General features: G+C 48.3%; 1 protein-coding gene across 2 annotated transcripts in view; it reads right to left on the reverse strand.

Annotated features, from left to right (window-relative positions):
* WDR59 (WD repeat domain 59) overlaps window positions 1-21091 on the reverse strand; it is a 79218-nt gene that overhangs the window by 47867 nt on the left and 10260 nt on the right. For both annotated transcript variants that reach the window (XM_054049003.1, XM_054049002.1), the window contains 8 exons: window positions 19387-19522; window positions 14893-14978; window positions 13891-13971; window positions 12149-12186; window positions 3771-3859; window positions 3161-3277; window positions 2727-2804; window positions 1020-1176 (listed from right to left, as the gene is read on the reverse strand). In XM_054049003.1, coding sequence (XP_053904978.1) covers window positions 1020-1176; window positions 2727-2804; window positions 3161-3277; window positions 3771-3859; window positions 12149-12186; window positions 13891-13971; window positions 14893-14978; window positions 19387-19522 — 782 coding nt within the window. The remainder of the gene's footprint in view (window positions 1-1019; window positions 1177-2726; window positions 2805-3160; window positions 3278-3770; window positions 3860-12148; window positions 12187-13890; window positions 13972-14892; window positions 14979-19386; window positions 19523-21091) is intronic.

Below are 21091 nucleotides of genomic sequence, written 5' to 3' on the forward strand. Positions count from 1 at the left end.
CTGAGTCCCAGGACAGTATTCTAGTCCCTAGGCCACAGGGCTTACTGGTCAACACATAGGTTCAACGGGAAGAAAACAGCCGGACACCCATCCCTCTGAGCAAAACCAAAGGAAGAAGTTTCCTAAGTGCCATTACAAAAATTCCATTAAATGATTGGGAGGGGGGCCTGGGGACCTGCTCTGGAGAAGAAATTAGTCCTGGTTAAATCTATGTAGATAGGTGGTTTGCACCAGTGCTGTCAGCCTCATCACTGAGCAGGGCAAACGAAATGGTGTGACAGATATAAAGTCCATGCCCTGCACCCAAAGAGGGCAGTGGTACCATAAGACCCTGGGTGTGAATCAAGGACCAGGGGCCTGCGGTTACAGCAAGAGAGGAGTTACAGCAGTGGAGCTGTGCCGGTTAAAGCCCTGTGTGTGTTCTCATTGCTCTGTTTGGTTATCTGACCTTTTTGTGGGGTTTTCTATATTTGAAAATGACTGACTAGGGTCTGAAAATTGGCAGGAGGGTTCCTTTCCCCAGGCTCCACCTCCCTTCGCTGGTGTCCTGAGTACGTGGGTACTACTGAAAATGTAGCTTTTATTGCATGTGATGCTCCTGATATTTGTTGACTTGCTTTTTCTGTGCAATAAACGGTGAAGCTTGGAGGGGTTCACTCACAGTTTTGATTTTTTTCCTTCACTTTATGCAACACTCTTATTGTTGTACAATTTATTCTGAAAAATCCATTTAAAAACAGACCGACGGGATAGTGGGAAATGAGAGAGTCTCTGTTGATCCGCTCTGCACTCATCTCGATTGGCTCCGTTAGCCTGGGAATGGTTTTTTGGCCTCATGCAACAGGACACGTACAATAAACTATGCTCTGTGGGGCCTGGAAGGCAGATAGAGGCTAATTCAAGTAGTGGCAAGAGTAGAAAGGCAATTGCTTGAGTACGGCAGCTGCAAGGCAGACTCCAGCTGCCGCCATGCACCAACGGCAGCTGCATGAGATCAGCAGTCACAGTCCTGCACCCACCTTCTTTCTGCTTTCTCCACTGGAACTCCAGCACCACATCGTCGTGTCCCACGAAGGTGTGAACCGGCGTGTTCAGGTCAAAGGTGTTCCAAAGGAGAAGGCTGTTCTCTCGCCGCAGCTGGGGAACCATTACGGTCACCAATCCATTGCTGAAAGGCTGGGGGAGAGAAGCACACCCAGAGAGGGGCTGCTCAGCTGCACAACGGTTAGCCTGACAGCTCTCACTTCCCCCATATCGCCCTGATTGTACTTTCCAACACCTTCCCATTCATACTGGCACAAGGGCATGTCCTGGCACTACCACAGGCTGACTTCAAGGAGGACTGTTGGGGCTCAGGAGCCAATCCTACAATGAGGAGCTTTCAAAGGGGGTTACCATGCAAGAGGACTCAACATGCCCTGAAAGGAGAGGGATGCACCGTGCTTGAAAGAGGCATTCACCACAGCTCATTTAAAACTAGCCATTTCCTTCTGCTTCTTACTACTAACTCCACCTAGCACCAGCGACAGGGATTTTAGCACTCCCTCTTCACCCACCATTCCTGCTGCTCTTTGCTGTTTGGCTCAGCCTGTACAATCAACCTAGACGGTTGAGTGTTGCTCTTTGGGTCTTGTACACTAGCAGTTACTTGCGGTCCTGACGCTGCAATGGAGCACTGAATTACAACTATGTATTGCGCACACACACCAGGCATGGTATAGGGCCGAAGGGAGGGAGAGGTGATGAAAGGCTCATTCTGGTGTCTGGGGGAAGACAGTGAGTACAACCTGATGCTGAATGGCTAGGTGTCAAAGGCTGTGTGCAAAAAAAAAAAAAAAAAAAAAAAAAAAACCCTGCGACAACGAGTCTCAGAGCCGGAGTCAACGGACTTGGGTTTGCGCTACTGGGCTAACAGCAGCAGTGTAGACATTCCTGCTTAGGCTGGAGTCCAGGCTCCGAGATCTCCTCCCTTGCTGGGTTTGAGCCTGGGCTCCAACCCAAGTGTGAACTTCTATGCAGCTATTTTTAGCCCCCCTACCGTGAGCCCAAGTCAGTTGACCTGGGCTCTGTGACTCACTGCCGTGGTTTTTATGTTTTGAGTGTAGACATACCCAAAGCTGAGGAACAACTTGTGCTTTAAACGCCTTGGAGCTCACACCACAAAGACAGCATGTTAGTGCATTCTTAGCTACACAAAAACTGCGACAGCCCATTAAAATACATGGGCATTGTTAAAAAGCCCTCATAGAAGAGACTCAAGTGATAAAATCCCTTAGTAGAGATTGTGAAAGAGGCATGGACAGGCTGCTATAGTGCCACTCTTAGCACGTTGTCTCCATCTCTGCAATGTAAGCTAGTGACAGAGCAGAGAGAGGGTATAAGGAACTGCTGAGCCAAAGCTGCAGGGCCTTCTTTAGGTTTTAGACACCAGCTTCAAGCCCCATGTATGTGGGTCTCCACTACAGCCCTCTGGGAAAGATCCAAGTTTCACATTATTAGGCACCCCCTCCCATAAGCTTGGTTCTCACGGAAGATGCTTTCTCCCACTCGTACTGATAGTGCTGTAACTGAGGTTTTTAAGTCAGACTAATAAAAGCCAATGGCAAAAAACAGTGCTAATGATTCCCAGGGAGGGCCCCTTCAGCAATGCCTCGCTAGGTAATTTCCCTTGGCCGTCCCAAGCTGTAGCAAGGCTATGGGGCAGAGGGACAGGTGTTCACACTCACCGTGTATCTCGCCTTCCAGACTGGAACCTGGCAGGGGAGTATATTGAGATACTTCCGAGGCTGACGGTAATCCCAGAACTTCAACAGAACAGAAAACAAGTCAGTGAGCTTCGCTCTCGGGGGGGATTTTCTGTGCAACTCAGCTCCGACAAAGCGCCAGACACAAGCCAGGTGCTCCACAGTGTCATTAGAGACATCCTTGCACTAATGGAGCTGAGTTGGCCCCAAAGGGGGGGCTATCAGCTTCAGACACAGTGACTCGGGGCGACACGCGTGCACTGACCCTCACAAGACTTGCCGTAACGGGTGATGTCTAATACCAGATCTAGTTCCCACTGAAGTCAATGGACAGATACCCAGTGATTTCAGTGGCAGCTGGGTCAGGCCCATAGGATGGTACTGGTACATTCCCTCAGAGAGCCCTGGGCACTTACCCTGACAGAGTTGTCCTGGCTGGAAGTGGCCAGGATGTACTCGTTGTCCGGATGCCAATCCAGGCCATGGATTTTAGAGAGATGCGCTGCCAAGTACTCCACTGCAGTGCTGGGTTTCTGCAATCAGAGGCTTTTTAGTTCTCACCATGCTAGTTCTTAGGAGCAAGAAATCTGGCCCAATCCTGCCGGTTAAAGAAGGCGCTTCCCCCCTCCCCACACCACACACACTCAATAGAGGTCACCAGCCAGAGAGAAAGATAAACAATGGCTTGTAGGCTACAGAAAAGTTACTGTGAAGTGCAGTGGTAAAGTTCCATAGGAGTCAAATACATCAGTGCACTGGGTAAGGGGGCCCTTTATATTTGATGCAACTAGTATCCATCAAGAAGCCAAAAGCAAGGTACTAAGGGGTATGTTTTCAGAGAGAGGGAGGCCAATTATACAGTCCTCCTTCAATCTCAGACTCCACTGGCACCACGCTCACCTTAAACTGATCATTCAGAGGGGTGGAAAACAAAGAAGTAAGGAGAAATAATGTGGGACTGGCATGGTGCCTCAATCCCACATAAGGGAACATGCAGAGGCCACTCAAAGACTAACGGGAACTCACCCGCTTGTCCCAGATACGGACATCCCCATCATGGCTGGTTGCTAAACAGTTGGCGTTTTTCTTGTTCCATTTGACCTGGGAGGCTCCAGCTGCAGAAGGAGCGGAGCAGAAAATGGTCAGCGAACAACATCTACAAATAGCTTAAAAGTCAGGTGGGCCAACAAGACAGGAAGTGGATGTGAAATGTAGGGCAGACCCACAGCATCTCAGACCACTTGTGGTCTACACAGGACATACAATTAAGAGATGTAGTGGGGTGGTCACCCGCTCCTGCCCTGAGGGGTTTAAAGACAGCTCTGGGAGAGGGCTGTTGCAGGGGAAAGAAGCTACTAGACTGATTGGGGAAGCAGCCACAGCTGGGCCACGCCCCAATCAGACCTCAGCTGGCCCTATATAAGAGGCTGGGAGCCAGGAGCTCATCAGTCTCTCTCTAGCTGTAGAGGGAGACAGACCTGGCTGCAGGGACCTGAGCAGAGTACCTGAGTGGAGCAGGGCTGGGGAATGGCAGAGGAGCTGGGGAGCTCCAGGCTGTGGCCTAGCAGAAGGCCAAACAGGTACTGGGGTTGCAGGGGACAGCCCAAGGCTAGGCAGAGGCAGCAGGTCCAAATCCACCCTTGCCTGTGATGGGTGGCTTATACTGCAGTCTACCCCAGGGACCAGGGGCTAGCTAGTGACAGGCAGTAGACTACAACTGAGGAGAAGTGGGGATAGGGGGTGGGGGTTCCCTGAGGTGGGGAGACCCCAAGACTGAGGGGTTACTGCCAGGGAGCAGCACCCCAGATAATGGGACACTGGAGTCCAGGGAGGGATGCGGGGGCCCAGCGGCAGTGGGACACCGGTCTGCAGAGGGCGGTCCAAGGCTGGAGAGCTAATTCCCAATGACCAGCAGGAGGCGCCACAGGGGTGAGTCCTGCACTGTTACAAGAGGAGAGACGTCTCAGGAGCGAGCGTGAAAGACCATGGTGAGACATTTCATGGGAACGCAGTAGCAAAGTTAAAGGGCAGCTCTCCTTCGGAAAGAGGCTAACCCCGGCTTTGGGGGCTCCATGCGTGTGTCTCAAGGAGCTCAGATCCAATGTGCTCCATTTACAAGTCAAAAGATGGTTTTTTGAACCACCAGCCACTATCAGCTGGTCACGGGGAGCAAGTGCCTCTAGGGGGGAGCTACAAGCTCTGCATCTCTCACCACTTTAGCGCCAACCCTCTCCCTCTGCCGGCTCCCTTGTGCCCTGTGATTAACTCAGCCACCCACCCCCGCTCTCACCCGCATCAGTAATGCACTATAGAGATTTTAACATTACTCGCCTATCACTAACATCCAGGACTTTAATCTTGCTGAGGTTGGAGTGAAGGCTGAGCATTCACGTGTGACCAAGGCGCTAGATATGTGTGCTGCAAGTGGCTCATGGTTGGAAGTGAAGGGGAGTTCATCATGGAGGTGGGGAGTCCAAGGGTATCTGGGTGTCAGGAGATGAGCTAAGGTTGTGGTGGATGTTCGTGTTGGCCTATCTAGAGAACTCTTGGATTGTTAGAGACTGACAGGAAATGCACTTCAGAAGCCTTAACTCTGAGGTAAAATTTGTGCATGGGATCCTCAGAGAAGCCAAAGCTCAAAACAAGTTTTGGGGCTCTACGTTCTCCAAGGTAAGGGCAGGTCAGAGACAATGCATTTTGATAAGGGATAGGGACAACAGATGCAGCGTACGGCTCCACTGGATTTCTCAGTCCGCCAATACTTAGGAACTCAGTCAGCTGCAAAGCCTGCTGCTCAGCAAATGTTCACAGACACAGAGGATGTGTCAGCTCTACGAAGAAAGCTGTTGCAGCAGACACACACAGGTCTGTTGTGTCAGGGCTCCGGCATACAAAGCCCTTGCTTGATGGATGAAAATGGTTTGCTCACCTCAAATTATAAGAGACATAAAAAATAAGGGTCAAATAAGATGGTAACTAGACTAAGGGGCAGATCTTTCGTTCTGCAGCCCACCTCCCTGTCCCCGTCTATAAATATATGGCTCTCTTGAGATCTGGCCAAAGATAGGGGACCACAACTTAAACAGACTTTTTTTAGTTCATAAGAACAGCCATACTGTGTCAGACCAATGGTCCATCTAGCCCAGTATCTTGTCATCTGACAGTGGCTGGTGCCAGATACTTCAAAGGGAATGAACAGAAGAGGGCAATTATAATACAGAGGGACCTAGACAAATTAGAGGATTGGGCCGAAAAAAACCTGATGAGGTTCAACAAGGACAAGTGCAGAGTCCTGCACTTAGGACGGAAGAATCCCATGCACTGCTACAGACTAGGGACCGAATGGCTAGGTAGCAGTTCTGCAGAAAAGGACCTAGGGGGTCACAGTGGACGAGAAGCTGGATATGAGTCAACAGTGTGCTCTTGTTGCCAAGAAGGCTAACGGCATTTTGGGCTGTATAAGTAGGGGCATTGCCAGCAGATCGAGGAACGTGATCGTTCCCCTTTATTCGACATTGGTGAGGCCTCATCTGGAATACTGTGTCCAGTTTTGGGCCCCACACTACAAGAAGGATGTGGAAAAATTGGAAAGAGTCCAGCGGAGGGCAACAAAAACGATTAGGGGTCTGGAGCACATGACTTATGAGGAGAGGCTGAGGGAACTGGGATTGTTTAGTCTCCAGAAGAGAAGAATGAGGGGGGATTTGATAGCAGCCTTCAACTACCTGAAGCGGGGTTCCAAAGAGGATGGAGCTCGGCTGTTCTCAGTGGTGGCAGATGACCGAACAAGGAGCAATGGTCTCAAGTTGCAGTGGGGGAGGTCCAGATTGGATATCAGGAAAAACTATTTCACTAGGAGGGTGGTGAAACACTGGAATGCGTTACCTAGGGAGGTGGTGGAGTCTCCTTCCTTGGAGGTTTTTAAGGCCCGGCTTGACAAAGCCCTGGCTGGGATGATTTAGCTGGGAATTGGTCCTGCTTTGAGCAGGGGGTTGGACTAGATGACCTCTTGAGGTCCCTTCCAACTCTGATATTCTATGATTCTATGAATTATCAAGTGATGCATTCCCTGTTGTCCAGTCTCAGCACCTGGCAGTCAGAGGCTTAGGGACATCCAGAGCCTGACTAACAGCCATTGTTGGACCTATCCTCCACAAACTTACCTACTTCTTTTTAGAATTTAGTTATGCTTTTGACCTTTACAACATCCCCTGGCAACGAGTTCCACAGATTGACTATGCATTGTCTAGAGAAGTACTTCCTTTTAGCAGGTTTAAACCTGCTGCCTATTGATTTCATTAGGTGATCCCTGGTTCTTGAGTTACATGAAAGGGTAAACAACACTTCTTTATTTGCTTTCTCCACACCATTCATTATTTTATAGAACTCTATCATACCCCCCCCCCCTTAGTTGTCTCTTTTCCAAGCTGAACAGTCCCAGCCTTTTTAATCTCTCCTCGTATGGAAGCTGTTCCATACCCCCATCCGGTTTGTTGTCCTTTTCTGTATCTTTTCCAATTCTAATATGCCTTTTTTCAGATGGGGCAACCAGAACTGCATGATTATTCAAGGTGTGGATGTACTATGGCTTTATATAATGGCATTATGATATTTTCCGTCTTATCTTTTCCTTTCCTAATGGTTCCTAACATTCAGTTAGTTTTTTTGACTGCAGCTGCACATTGAGTGGATGTTTTCAGAGAACTATCCACAATGACTCCAAGATCTCTTTCTTGAGTGATAACAGCTAATTCAGACCCCATCATTTTGTATGTATAGTTGGGATTAGGTTTTCCAACGTGCATTACTTTGCACAATCTCCCTTCTGGTTCCCAGTTTTTAATAGAAAAATAATTGAGCTAGCATTGACATGGAAGGTTCAGATGTTAAGGGAGTTATATAAAGCTACTTGAGGTTCTCTTCTCCCTGATTTAGTTTGCAACTCCTTTCAAAATTATTAGAAAACAACCCGTCAAACTTCTACCCTCCAGCTTCCAAACAGAACATAAAACAGGAGACTGCTGTGGATGAAGAGGTCCTCATTCACAGAACCTATTAGGCCTTCCCCTTAAGGATTATGGGTGGAGATTAACATTGTTGGGGTCCCTGACAAGCGCCTGTCCAGCAAAGGGAGTGTTAGCCAATCGCTTTGACAAGAGCGTGATGTGTAACCCAAAGGAGGACACCCATGGCATCCTTTCAGATCCCCAGCTGGTTTAAGATACTGCAGGGAAGCATGATACTGCATGTTAATGTACCCAGCCCAGAACCCCTCTCTCAGTAATGGATTGAGGGTGGGAAGTCAGCAGCATTCCAGTGACACCCCTAGGATACACTTTAGTTTCTCAACTGGTTCAATCAAGTATAAGAGGACAGAAAAATTGTGTTAGGAAAGAGAGGCATGGTTTAGAGAGAACAGACACGTAGCAGGGTGATGAGGAAGGAACAAGGCTATGTACATCTGAATCACACAAATGCCACACAGCTTAGCACCCCACTTTCAGACCAGCTCATAGACTCAGACTCTAAGGTCAGAAGGGACCATTACGATCATCTAGTCTGACCTCCTGCATGATGCGGGCCACAAAAGCTGACCCACCCACTCCTGGAATAATTCTCTCCCTTGACTCAGCTGTTGAAGTCCCCAAATCATGATCCAAAGACCTCAAATCGCTGAGAATCCTCCAGCAAGCGACCCCTGCCCCATGCTACGGAGGAAGACGAAAAACCTCCAGGGCCTCTGCCAATCTACCCTGGAGGAAAATTCCTTCCCGACCCAAAATATGGCGATCAGCTGAACCCCGAGCATACGGGCAAGATTCTCTAGCCAGACCCTCTGGAAAAAGTTCTCTGTAGTAACTTTTAATATCCCATCATTGACCATTGTTACTAATTACCAGCGATGGCATGTTATTGACCTATTGACTAAAATCACTTTATCCCATCAAACCATCCACTCCATAAACTTATCAAGCTTAATCTTAAAGCCAGAGAGGTCTTTCGCCCCCACTGTTTCCCTCGGAAGGCTGTTCCAAAACTTCATCCCTTTCTCAAAGAAGGAGATCAGGTTGGTTTGGCACGATCTACCTTTCGTAAAACCGTGTTGTAATTTGTCCCAATTGGCATTGACCTCAAGGTCCTTAACTACTTTCTCCTTCAAAATTTTTTCCAAGACTTTGCATATTACAGATGTTAAACTAACAGGCCTGTAGTTACCCGGGTCACTTTTTTTCCCCTGCTTGAAAATAGGAACCACATTAGCTATTCTCCAGTCAAACGGTACCACCCCCGAGTTTACAGATTCATTAAAAATTATCGCTAACGGGCTTGCAATTTCTCGTGCCAGTTCCTTTAATATTCTCGGACGAAGATCATCTGGTCCGCCCGATTTAGTCCAGTTAAGCTGTTCAAGTTTGGCTTCTACCTCGGATACAGTAATGTCAACCCCCTCTCCTTTATTCCCATCCATCTCGCTTCCACTACTCCTCAGCCCTTCATTAGTCTCATTAAATACCGATGCAAAATATTCATTTAGATATTGTGCCATGCCTAAATTATCCTTAATCTCCACTCCATCTACAGTCTTAAGTGGTCCCACTTCTTCTTTCTTTGTTTCTTCCTATTTATATGGCTATAAAAGCTCTTACTATTGGTTTTAATTCCCCTCGCAAGATCCAACTCTACATGGCTTTTGGCTTTTCTCACTCCATCTCTACATGCTCTGACCTCAATAAGGTAGGTTTCTTTGCTGATCCCTCCCATCTTCCACTCCCTGTACGCTTTCTGTTTTTTCTTAATCACCCCTCTGAGACACTTGCTCATCCAGCTCGGTCTAAATCTCCTGCCTACGAACCGTTTTCCCTTTCTCGGGATACAGGCCTCCGACAGCTCCTGCAACTTCAACTTGAAATAATCCCAGGCGCCTTCCGCCTTTGGATCCCTAAATATGTTGGTCCAATCCACTTCCCTAACTAGTCCCCTTAATTTACTAAAGTTAGCCCTTTTGAAATCGTAAACCTTAGTCTCCGATTTAATTCTGTTAATCTTTCCATTTAGTTTAAACCAAATTAGCTCATGATCACTCGAGCCAAGGTTGTCCCCTACAAATATTTCCTCAACGAGGTCCTCACTACTCACCAAAACCAAATCTAAAATGGCAGCCCCCTCGTCGGTTCAGCAACTACTTGATGAAGAAATTCATCAGCTATCACATCTAGGAAAATCTGAGCCCTATTATTGTTACTAGCATTTGTTCCCCAATCTATATCCGGGAAGTTAGTCTCCCATGATTACACCGTTCCTATTAGTATTTACTTCCCTAAAAACATTAAAGAGTTCTCTGTCCATATCCAGGCTAGATCCTGGCAGTCTATAGCACACCCCAAGCACTATCCCAGGGGAGGCTCTAGTAGTTCTTTTACCCAATGTGAGTATTGCCCAGACAGACTCAGTCTTATCCATTCCATCACTTATTTCTTTACAGTTTACCTCAACAAATGAGTGCAGCACAGAATGCTACTCCTCCACCTTTACCTTTGATCCGGTCTTTCCTAAATAGCACATATCCTTCCATACCTGTACTCCAGTCATGACTACTGTTGCACCACATTTCAGTTATTCCTACGATATCCGGTTTCATTTCTCGGACCAGGAGCTCCAATTCCTCCATTTTGTTACCTAGGCTTCTCGCATTGGTGTATAAATATCTTAATTTATGCCGTTTGGCCTCTCTCACATTTGTTATCCCATTTGGTATGGACACTGTACTGCTAGTATGACCTATTAGTCTAGTATACACCCTCCCCCCCCCCCCCCCCATTTCCAATCTCTTCCCCCCGGCTATATCTGTTCTTATCTCATCGTCCTCCCTCTCAATGTTATAATCTGATGTGGAGATTAACTGGACATCTCCCAACCGTCTCCCCCAAATTCCTAGTTTAAAGCTTTTTTGATGAGATGAGCCAGCCTCCCTCCCAGAAGTCTATTTCCTTCCCTACTTAGGTGAAGTCCGTCCCGTGAGAACAGTTTTCTGTCCCCGAAAGCCTCCCAGTGGCCATACATCCCAAAGCCCTCTTTATAGCACCACTCCCTTAGCCAACTATTTATCATCACAGTCCTGTCACCCCTTTGCTGCCCTTCTCTAGGAACAGGCAGAATCCCAATGAAGATGATCTGAGCCTCGATTTCCTTAAGCGTTTTCCTCAGCCTGGCATAATCTCCCTTGATTCTCTCCAGCGAGAACCTAGCTGTGACATTCCTTCCTACGTGAAGGATGATCAAGGGGTTCTTACCTGCTCCTTTTAGGATCCTTTTCAGCCGCAGGTCCACATCCCGTATCTTAGCGCCCGGTAGACAGCACACCCTTCTGTTCTCTGGGTCCACCCTGGTCACAGGCCTGTCCAACCTCCTCAGTAAGGAGTCCCCAATCACATAAACCTGCCTTTGCCTGGTGACAGTGCGATCTACTAATCTATCCCCTGTTCCCTCTAGTTGCTGTCCTAGCACCACCACAGGGTCCTGTATCCAAGGATCTCAAAGAGCTTTCCAACTATTCATTCAGTCTCCCAAGCCCACCTAGAGGGGAGTAAGTATTATGGGGAGGAGGCGACTGGGATAAAGTCAGTGGCAGAGGCAGGACTAGAGCTCAGCTCTCGTGCTTTAACTCCTTCCCTTTTGTCATAGTCAGCCATTGCTACAAGACAGAGTCCCTAGCAAGCCTGCCAGCATGACATGCACGTGAATGGCTCTCTCAGCACAGGAACAAATGAGCACAGCACCATAGCACCTCCTGCATATGGAGCAGGTGTCTGCTTGAGGCATAATCATAGCCAAAGCGAGAGAAAGCCCAGACCCTTCCCTCTTATCACCCTTGCCCTCTGTGCTTTCAACCGCTTTTCATAGCTCATTTACCTGCTAAAGCCCATCCTCCTCCTTCGGCCAGCCATCTCTACAACGCCCTCCCCTGCCCTCAGCTGGCTGCCACGCCACTCCCACACTGCACTGCAGGTGCTCCTTCTTCAGGCTGCCTCGCAGCTGCTCAAGGCGTGCAGCCAACCAGCCAGCCTCCTTCCCACTCATTCAATACTGGTCCGCCCCAAACCGCTGTGACTCTTGGCCCTAGTGGTGATTCTGGCACTGGAAAATGGCAGCGTGCAACCCAAGGAGGCCTCTCCTCTTCATACACCTCAATTTTGCTCTAAACAGCATTTCTGAAAAGAGCCTTTGGACCTCCAAGGAATAGTCACTGCCCAGGGTGCTGCTGTGTGGGACAGTCACCTACGCTAGTGTTTTCATGCCTTGGGTCTGAATGCAGAAGAAAACCCGAGTGAGCAGGGAGGATGGAATAGCAGAGGCATATGACAATGCAGGCAGAGGTTATGCCTATAACAGGAACAAGTACTTACCAACTGCAGAGAGTGAGACTGTAGGTTTCCTGGTGTCCCTGAAACACAACATTACCAGTATGAGTCCCTCATCTCTCCTGAGATGGGACAACCCCTTCTCCCCTGGGAGGTCCTTTCTAATGGAAAATTGAACTTATTACTGGCTCCTGGATCTCATTTATCTCTGAGGGGTTGTTGTTGTTTTTTAAACCAGGAGGCAGATGTGACACAAACTTGTCTAAGCTAAAACAAGTCTAATGGAAGGGGGCACCAGCCAGAGAAGGATCATGATTTTAACCTGTGGTTTAACATGTAAAGCATTAAGATTAAATATAATACTTAGTCCTGCCTTGAGTGCAGGGGACTGGACTAGATGACCAATCAAGATCCCTTCCAGTTCTATGAGTCTAACACTACGTCTATACTTACTTCCTGGTCCGGATGTAAGCAATCGATCTTCTGGGATCGATTTATCGCGTCTTGTCTAGACACGATAAATCGATCCCGGAAGTGCTTGCCGTCGACGCCGGTACTCCAGCTCAGCGAGAGGAGTACGCGGCATCAACGGGGGAGCCTCCCTGCCACGTCTGGACCCGCAGTAAGTTCGGACTAAGGTACTTCGAATTCAGCTACGTTATTAACGTAGCTGAATTTGCGTACCTTAGTCCGAAGTGGGGGGTTAGTGTGGACCAGGCCTAAGACTATAGGCAGAACTAAGGGCGGAGGGATAGCTCAGTGGTTTGAGCATTGGCCTTCTAAACCCGAAGTTGTGAGTTCAATCCTTGAGGGGGCCACTGAGGGATCTGGGGCAAAATCAGTACTTAGTCCTGCTAGTGAAGGCAGGGGGCCTGGACTTGATGACCTTTCAAGGTCCCTTCCAGTTAATTTATTTATACCTGGGAGCTTTTTAGCAGTCTTTGTGATAGGGTGGGGGGAGAAAAACTATGCTCCCTCTGGCATGTGGCTATTGTGGGAGATAAAGGGACATCTAGTGCCATTCTTGTGCGTTACCGGTGGACATTACAACATAACATTTCCAAAGAAGATTCAGCAGTATACGAAGAAGCTACAGTAAAATTAGACAACCTGCTAACAATTTATCAAAGCCTTTGATGATCCCAATTCACAGCAAATCACAGCCCCAGAGTAAAGACAACTTATCTGTCTCCAGGCTATAATAATAAAATTAGGAGGAATTAATAAAGCTGGGCAGTCCCGATGGGCCAGATGCTGAGCTGGTGTAAGTCAATGCAGCACTGTGACAACTCACAGCAGCGGACACTCCGACCTTAGGACTTTAACTCACTCTTAGATGGAACTGGTCAAGTAATGCTTCACTCTAATGAAATACTTTAAATAAAAACAAAACAAAAAAAATTGTAAGTGTTTTTTTGCAATTTTTCAGGCTGTTGAAAAACTGAAGGTTTTTGACAAAAATAGAGTTTTTTCTTTTCCCCACAAGGGGGAAAAAAGGCAGTTTTCTATTAAAAAAGTGGTGATGGAAAGATGGGGGGGGAGGGAAATCAATCAGTGCCTCTTCCTGTACAGTATGAGACCATGACATAACTTTATAGAACAGCACAACTGTGCAGATTCTGAATTTGCTTGAAGGACTGGGAGCCGTTGAGATTAAGGGAATTGGTTCTGGCTTCTGCAAGCACAGCTGAGAGTATGAGAGCACTTTTCCCTCCAAGCTGCCAGTCACCGAAAAGAGAAGCCCCGTAATCTTCCCACAGCGCAAGAGTGGAGGCTCTTGTTCTTACTTGATATCCCAAACGTAGATATACGTGTCAACAGAACTGGTGACCAGCAGATCTGGCTCGAACACGGCCCAGTCTAAATCACTGCAAATCCAAAACCAAAGGAGAACACAATTGTCAGTTACGCACATATCACACCACTGGCATTCTCTTCTCGGCAGTTTATAAAGCAACCCTCCACACCTTTCCGTAACAAACCCATGGCATTTGCATTGAGATTTCCTAAAGACTTCATGAATAAAAGCAGGACCTACCTTTTTTCTTTAAGTAAACGATCCTTGCCACACTCTGCCTTATAGCTACTACTTCTGCCCACAGCCCCACAAAGAGAGGGGATATTTTAGCAGCAAACCCCAGATTGCCAGGCATTTCTTAGCCCCAGCCCTCCATTTTGCCAGGCGCATCACAACTGTATGTGCGACACAAATGCAGCCCTCACTCAGAGAGGGCTGGCAACTTTCCAAAGGGCTGCAATTAATCTTCACAATCCACATGCAAAAGAGAAATGCTTTCTTCACCCCGTCCCCAACACAGAATGAAAGCATTAGTCCTGTGACAATCCCAGGCCCGCCCGCTGGCATGCATCAGACTCCAGAGCTTCCCTGTGTACTAGTGCATTAAGGACAGCCTGTGCCCTACTTCCCTATATCTGGTGTCATTCCAAGTCATAGGTGCGATTCAGTTTAATAGCCCCACTGCTGTCTGTTTCCCTGATGGTGGCTGCTGTTCTTTAGGAGAACTGCCATGGGAAAATGTAATGACACCGAAGCCACCAGAGGCTAATCTGAACCAGATGTGCATGCTGCAGCCATGGAAGGGTGGTCTGTCTTTAAATCAGACATCTTCTCCCAGTGGGGTGGTGGCAACATGGGATAAGGAAGTGGGTAAAAATAGTCTGAATTTCTCCAAGCAAAGGGGCTGTGATAACTATACTTCAATGGACACCAGCTATGAAGATTTTCTTCACAGTACCTCAGAGCGATGCTGGGTTCCTCATTATCATACCTGATCACACGCGTATGCCCTTGCAGTGACGTGCCAACTTCCCCGTTACCATCTTTCCATTTATACAGGTCAACTCGCTGGTTGCTCTGAAATTAAATGGATAAAATGAGGTGGTGGAAGGCCCCTGGAGCAGTACAGGACTCCGGATCTGTCAGGTTTGGGGTTCCTGCGATTGGAACGATATCAGTTACTGGTGAGTCAAACCCTTCATGGCAGAGGCTTTGCTCAGACTGGGAGGGGAATGAAGATGAACCCATTCCTGACTGGGAGATAAAGCTTTTGAAACTCTCTTCGAGGCCTAAATCTTGCTTCAATTCACTCAAAATTAGAGGTGAATAAGAATGGAGACAAAATCCCAAGGTCAAATGTTTTCCTAAATGTCCTTTTCTGGGCTCTGTACCCAGAGTGTGGCATTCAAACTACCAGCAGCCACAAGTCAGCCTGCAGGAATTCCTTTGCATTTTTTCAGATTTACCCTGGAATTTTAAATGACAGGTGGGTGACAGGCCCCACACCCATTCATGCCACTGCCAAACAGGAAGGAGTGACTGCTACAGTAGGAGCATTTCAAGGAGCTTCCTACTCCTTCTGCTTGGGAATGAAGGCCCCAGCTCACATTGCTATTTGGAGACCCACAAGGGCGACCCTGGTGTATGTGTGGTAAGTTAGATTGGAAGCTCTTTGGGGAAGGGAGTGTATTTTTGTTTTGTGTTTGTACAGTGCCTAGCACAACTGGGTCTTGGTCCATGACTAAGGCTCCAAGGCATTACCGTAATATACCTAATAAATAATAGTGTGGTTCCAAGACTCATTCCTGTTACAGCAGAGTGACCGCTCTGCTAGAGTTAAGAGCAGTTTTCTGTTTAAAGCTTGACTCCAAGTACTCTGAAATCTGAACAGTGAATCGGATTGCCTTGAAATTCAGTGTGCCTCGGGGCTGTGGGGTTTTGTTAGTGATCCAAATTTGGCCCCATTTGGCCAAGGGGTTCCCAAAATAAAGCTCCTGGAAAAAACAGCTTTTCTTAGAGCTGACAGATTCTGGCAACCTTCCTTTTACTCACAGACAGAGATAAAACCAGGGCTCAGCTCATCACACCAGGGTCTCCACAGCACCCCCAGCTCTTTGGGGGAAATTAAATTAAATGCTATTTCAAAAAGGGCTCATTGCAAGCCTCCTGCGCTTGTTCTTGCGTCTAACTGATTACACTGAGCATGCACGGACAAAGGACTTAACAGAATTGTTAGCTTCAACGTTTCCCAGCAGCTGGATAGTGCAAGTAGATAAGCAGCAGTCCATTGAACATGACCCAAGCTCAACTCTGTACTGTCCGGTTTTCAGAAGTTTGAGCTTCACTGAACCGGACATTCCGGAGAACATTAATTGCGTTAAAGTTTTTGCCATTTAATTATCTTCATTATCCGCTCGTTTTAGCAGTACAGACATCCACTGGAAACACTAATAGTGCAGAGTACAGGCAGCTTACATTTATGCAGCACTATTCATTCCAAAGCTCTGTATTTACAGATGGATACACACTTCCCCATCAGTAAAACGCAGCCCTCCAGCCCTGTGATGGAATGGGTCAGCTGTTTAACAGGGACAGCAATGCTGTACATGGGCTTAGAACAGGGAGACTCCTACAGCCAGTTGAAAGCGTCAGGGGATTTGGGGGAGATGGAGTACCAGTACCGCAGTGAAATTTGGTCAGGGCACCACGGTTACCACCTCATCTCTTTGTAGGATGTGTCAGCAGGTGTCTCAGGACCTCAGTGGCACACGTCAGCCGGAAGGTGGCATCTCCAGTAGCACAGCCCCTGGTTCCAGAGAGCAACAGCTGTACACTCAGTGAGTGCTTCCCAACAACCACTCCTCAGGGCAAGCATGAGCAATGGCTTCAGAGGGGTCTGTTCACCCTCCTTGGAGGAATGTTTGTGACTATCCTGAAGGCAGGGGAATAACAGGGTCCCAGGACAGAAGGGCATGAATTTTCCCAGGCCAGACTCTAGTCAGAGCCAGGCACAGGGTGTGTGTGAATTCCTATGGGAAGAAGCCAAAAAATAAGAACTCCTCCTCCAGCAACCTTGGGATGGATTTCCTCTCTGCCTGCACTATCTTCAGTCATTTACAGCATGCAAATGAAATGTGAATCGCTCCCAAGTCAGTGGTGGTGTTTCACAGCCCCTGCGCACAGCCATAAAGGGCCACCGAAGGTGTAGTTCACTAGAGAGTGCTGACCCGCTGTCTCCAAAGAAACTTGAAAACCATTGAAGACTTCAGAAGTGTCTTGAGAACACTGCACAGAGTTCAAGGGAAAGGACTCTAGCATTCCTGCCTCCAAATTAGATAGGGTAAGTTTTAGCCTATGGAGAGCCTTCTTCCACACTGCCACTGGAACGTCAGCCAACAACAACAAGGGGAAAAAAAGGACGGTCCTCTGGCCTGGAGATGGGGATGCCGCCACATGAGCCCTAATGCAAACTCCTTCCCTGACGTGCTTCAGCAGCGAGGATACCTATAAACCTATTATGACGACACTGATGCAAACTACAGCTTGTTATGGGGGAACAAAAGGATGCTCTTTGAGTCTTGAAGACGCTGGGTTAGAACTTTAGCACTGCTCTTCTGAAGGCAAGGCTACCTGGAGGGACCCCCGGTTCACTGGGAATTAGCAAAGCTCACACTGCTTACTTACAGCATTCCCAGGAAGTTGGCTTGCTGCTGGAACCAGCATTGCGAGGACACCGAATTCCTTTTTCAGCCTGCATTTGAAGAGAAGCCTCTTCCTTGGCTTGCAACTAACATTGCTTTTGGGCTGCCAGGTATTATTGCCTGTGATCACCACAGGCTGTCAGTATCAAAAAGCAGTAGTAAAGGGCACCTTTTTGTAAGCCATTTAGGAAGAGCCAGCTGCCTGAAGGCATTGATAAGACACCTGTCATTTGTCTCATGGGTCAGAGCAACAAACGTAGGAGGATTCCTCCGCGTGTCCATTTTTTATTTTAAAACCACCTTTAGTTTCAATGTGAAAGTCACCTCAGGACAAAACATGGAAAAACCTTCCAACTAAGACAGGCCTGCACAACATGCGGCCTGGGGGGCCGCATGCGGCCCGCGTGGGCTCTTTGTGCGGCCCGCGGGGGGTGAGTAGGTGGGTTCACTGTGTGGCCCGCAGGGGAAGGAGGGTTTGTTTCTGTGGGGCGGGCGGCGCTGGGGGGGGGAGGGGTTGTTTCAGGGGGGCTGGGTGGCTCTGGGGGGGTTGTTTCTGTGGGGCGGGGGGTGTTGTGTTTCGGGGGGCTGCGCGGTGCTGGGGGGGGTTCAGCGGGGCCGGGGGGTTTCGGCTCTCAGCTGTTTTCTTTGGAGTAATATGGCCCTCGCCACTTTACGAGTTGTGCAGGCCTGAACTAAGAGTTTGTTCAGAGAAATAAATAAATAACCCCTGGGCTCTCCAGGGTGGATCATTTAGACTATGCCAGGAAATGGATGAGGCCAACACAGCCACCATCTTGACAGCTGAATGGGAAAACGTCTGTTCAGAGCCTGTGACCAATCAACCGGTGGGTCTCTGCAAAGGGGCAGGAGACAGGCTTAGCAGGGGCTCAGCACACTGCCTCTATCACTGCAGGACCTGGTTTGTGCAGACCATAAGGATCAGGGCTGGAAAGTGAAGCGAGGGTGCATGTGGATCTCCATGCCAGCCCTCTTTAGATACAGTTTTACATTATTGCTTTTTAGTCCATGTGCCACCTTATTAATTTCTTTATACCAAAACCATTCATTCCTTACTAACTAGGTCCTTTGCCCATTTGCAAACCCCAACTCTTTTTTCACCTCCTGTGTTTGTTATGGGGGTGAGCCAATATTGATTGGCTTTATTTACAGGCTGGGTCAAAAACCACATCCCATCAGCAATGCCAAGAACACAATAGTATAGAGCAAGAAATTGAACACACTTGTAAGTCATGTAACAAAATGGAGGGGTTAAAAAAATGCAGAGCCCATCATTCCATATTGGATAATGTTAATTTGTGGGCCCGATCTATTTGAGAAGGTTCTTTAGAAAAGACAAGTAAGAGCCATCTAGAATCACCATTCACAGACCCGTAACTAAGAACTACCACCTGGCCAGCAATAAACCAAACGTAAGCCCTGATCTTGCAATATGATTTGCACAGGTAGGCATATAGACACTATTCTTGTGCCTGCACAGAGCCCTGCCAGGGGTGCTGGAACAGAGGGGGTCAGGAGGCCTGGCCCCATCACTTTTGGGAGTGGGAGCACTATGCCCTCCCACTTTTTACTGGCATAAAGGTGAGTGATGGGGGAAGGGACATCAGGGGCTGGGCCACAGTTCGGGAGCCAGTGCCCCCCCCCCCCCCCCCGCTTCTGCTGCTCCTGAGCCCCGCTAGCCTTGTAGAGGCAAAGGTTCCAGCTGTGTGGATCCAACTGCAGAACTAGGGCATTCATGGAGATGTGTTTGAAGAGAGCGAGCTCACCGAAGCTGCAAAGTAGTGTGCATAGCTGTCATGTGGATTCCACTGCACGGCCCCAATGTCCCATTTGCTCTGACGGGAGATCTTGCGGTGACCTTCCGTCGGCACATCCAGGTTAACTATGTAGAGGAAACGACGGCTGCAAGGCACATACACACAAAGAGCATTATCACGACTGGCCTGAAACCAAGCTGAGCTAACAATCCGCCTACCATGCAAAAAAAAAACAAACATTTGATAAAGCAGAAATAAAAGTTACTCCTGCAAACACTGAATTCCCTCAATCCCCTCTTGTTAAGAGAGAAAATAGAAGAGGATAACAGGACTGTTAAAGTCACTTCTACAAAAGGCTGGCGCTGCAATGTCCTCAAGGACTTATTACTGACCACACAAGGCTCAGATGTATAGTGAGCAAGCAGCTGTTCTGGGTGCTCTGACAGCACTGCCAAGAGGAAGAACAGGAAGACAGCTGGGTTTCCTTTGCAAACCAAGCTCAGGCTCCATTCTCAGAAGCGTAAGGCTGCTGAGCCTCTCTTACGTGGGGGAGAGGGACATGTGCAGGGTTTTCAAAGGGTGCTGAGCATGCTGGCAGACAGAGGCTTGGGAATGGGCTCAACTCTGGGCGTGGCACACACAGCAGATTTTCAAAATTGCAGGGTTGCCCCCTAAACCGTTATAAACCCAGGCAAGCTAGCTGTGTTACTGACATGTGCAAATCAAAACGTGCAGGTGGCAATGGTATCCAGTTAGACCTACACTGACTGCCCGGCCTGCTGTTCCTGTTCAAATCAGACACTGCTGTGGACAAAGTGGCACTGAGGGATGTGACTGCAAGCAGGAGACAGGCAGGCTTGGGGGTGGGTATCCAAAGACTTTGTCTTTTTGCTCTAAAGAGGTAGAGACAGGAGCAGTAGAGGGAGGAACGACCATTGAGCACAACCATGGAGTCAGCCAGACAGCTGCAGCCACATCTTTCATTTTGAAAAGAACATGCTAATGGCTGGTAATGTGCCATTAGCATATGGCAATTAGTTATTAGCTCATAGTAATGTGACAGATGGGAGCAAAGCACATGCAGCCCGAGTGGTTTAAACACCAGCCACTCAGGAGGCTTCAGAGTCACAGTGCTAAAGGGAGCAGGTGCCTTGAAAGCCTAATATCTATGGCACCTGCTAACATGCCATACCAATCTAGAGGGTTTCTTCCAACACCCAGAACTGCAAGACCATGCATGCATTCTGCAGGGTTATGCCCTCACACATCACTAGAGGACCATGATGATAGCTGCTCCCCCATCCTTGTCCTGACCTCCTCTGGGCCTGGTGTAACCTGACTAGTCCCTCCATATCTTGGTGATGGTGCTCCAGTGCGTAAGCACAGTGGTTTGCACTTTTCAAATATGTAATTCATTTGTTGAAGGCCTGACCTTGTGGTGCACACTCAGAGGAATGTCAGAGCCCAAGGGTTGCTCAGCCTAGGTCCTAATTTACAAGAGAGACACTTCTACTCTTCTCTCATGTTTCCCTTCAGGATCCAGAGACAGAGAAGGCAAAGGCCAATGTACATAGGGGTCAGGTGCTCTCAGACCACTCCCTTCAGTTCCTCACACATACCTTGCCACACAAGTGTCCTATACAAAAGGAAATAGGGGGTAGGGAGTGGAGTGGGGGAGATGGGCTTTGGAAAGCTACGGTAGGATAAACTGGGC

Source organism: Malaclemys terrapin, chromosome 14 (assembly GCF_027887155.1).
Source record: "Malaclemys terrapin pileata isolate rMalTer1 chromosome 14, rMalTer1.hap1, whole genome shotgun sequence".
Classification (NCBI taxonomy): Eukaryota; Metazoa; Chordata; order Testudines; family Emydidae; genus Malaclemys; species Malaclemys terrapin.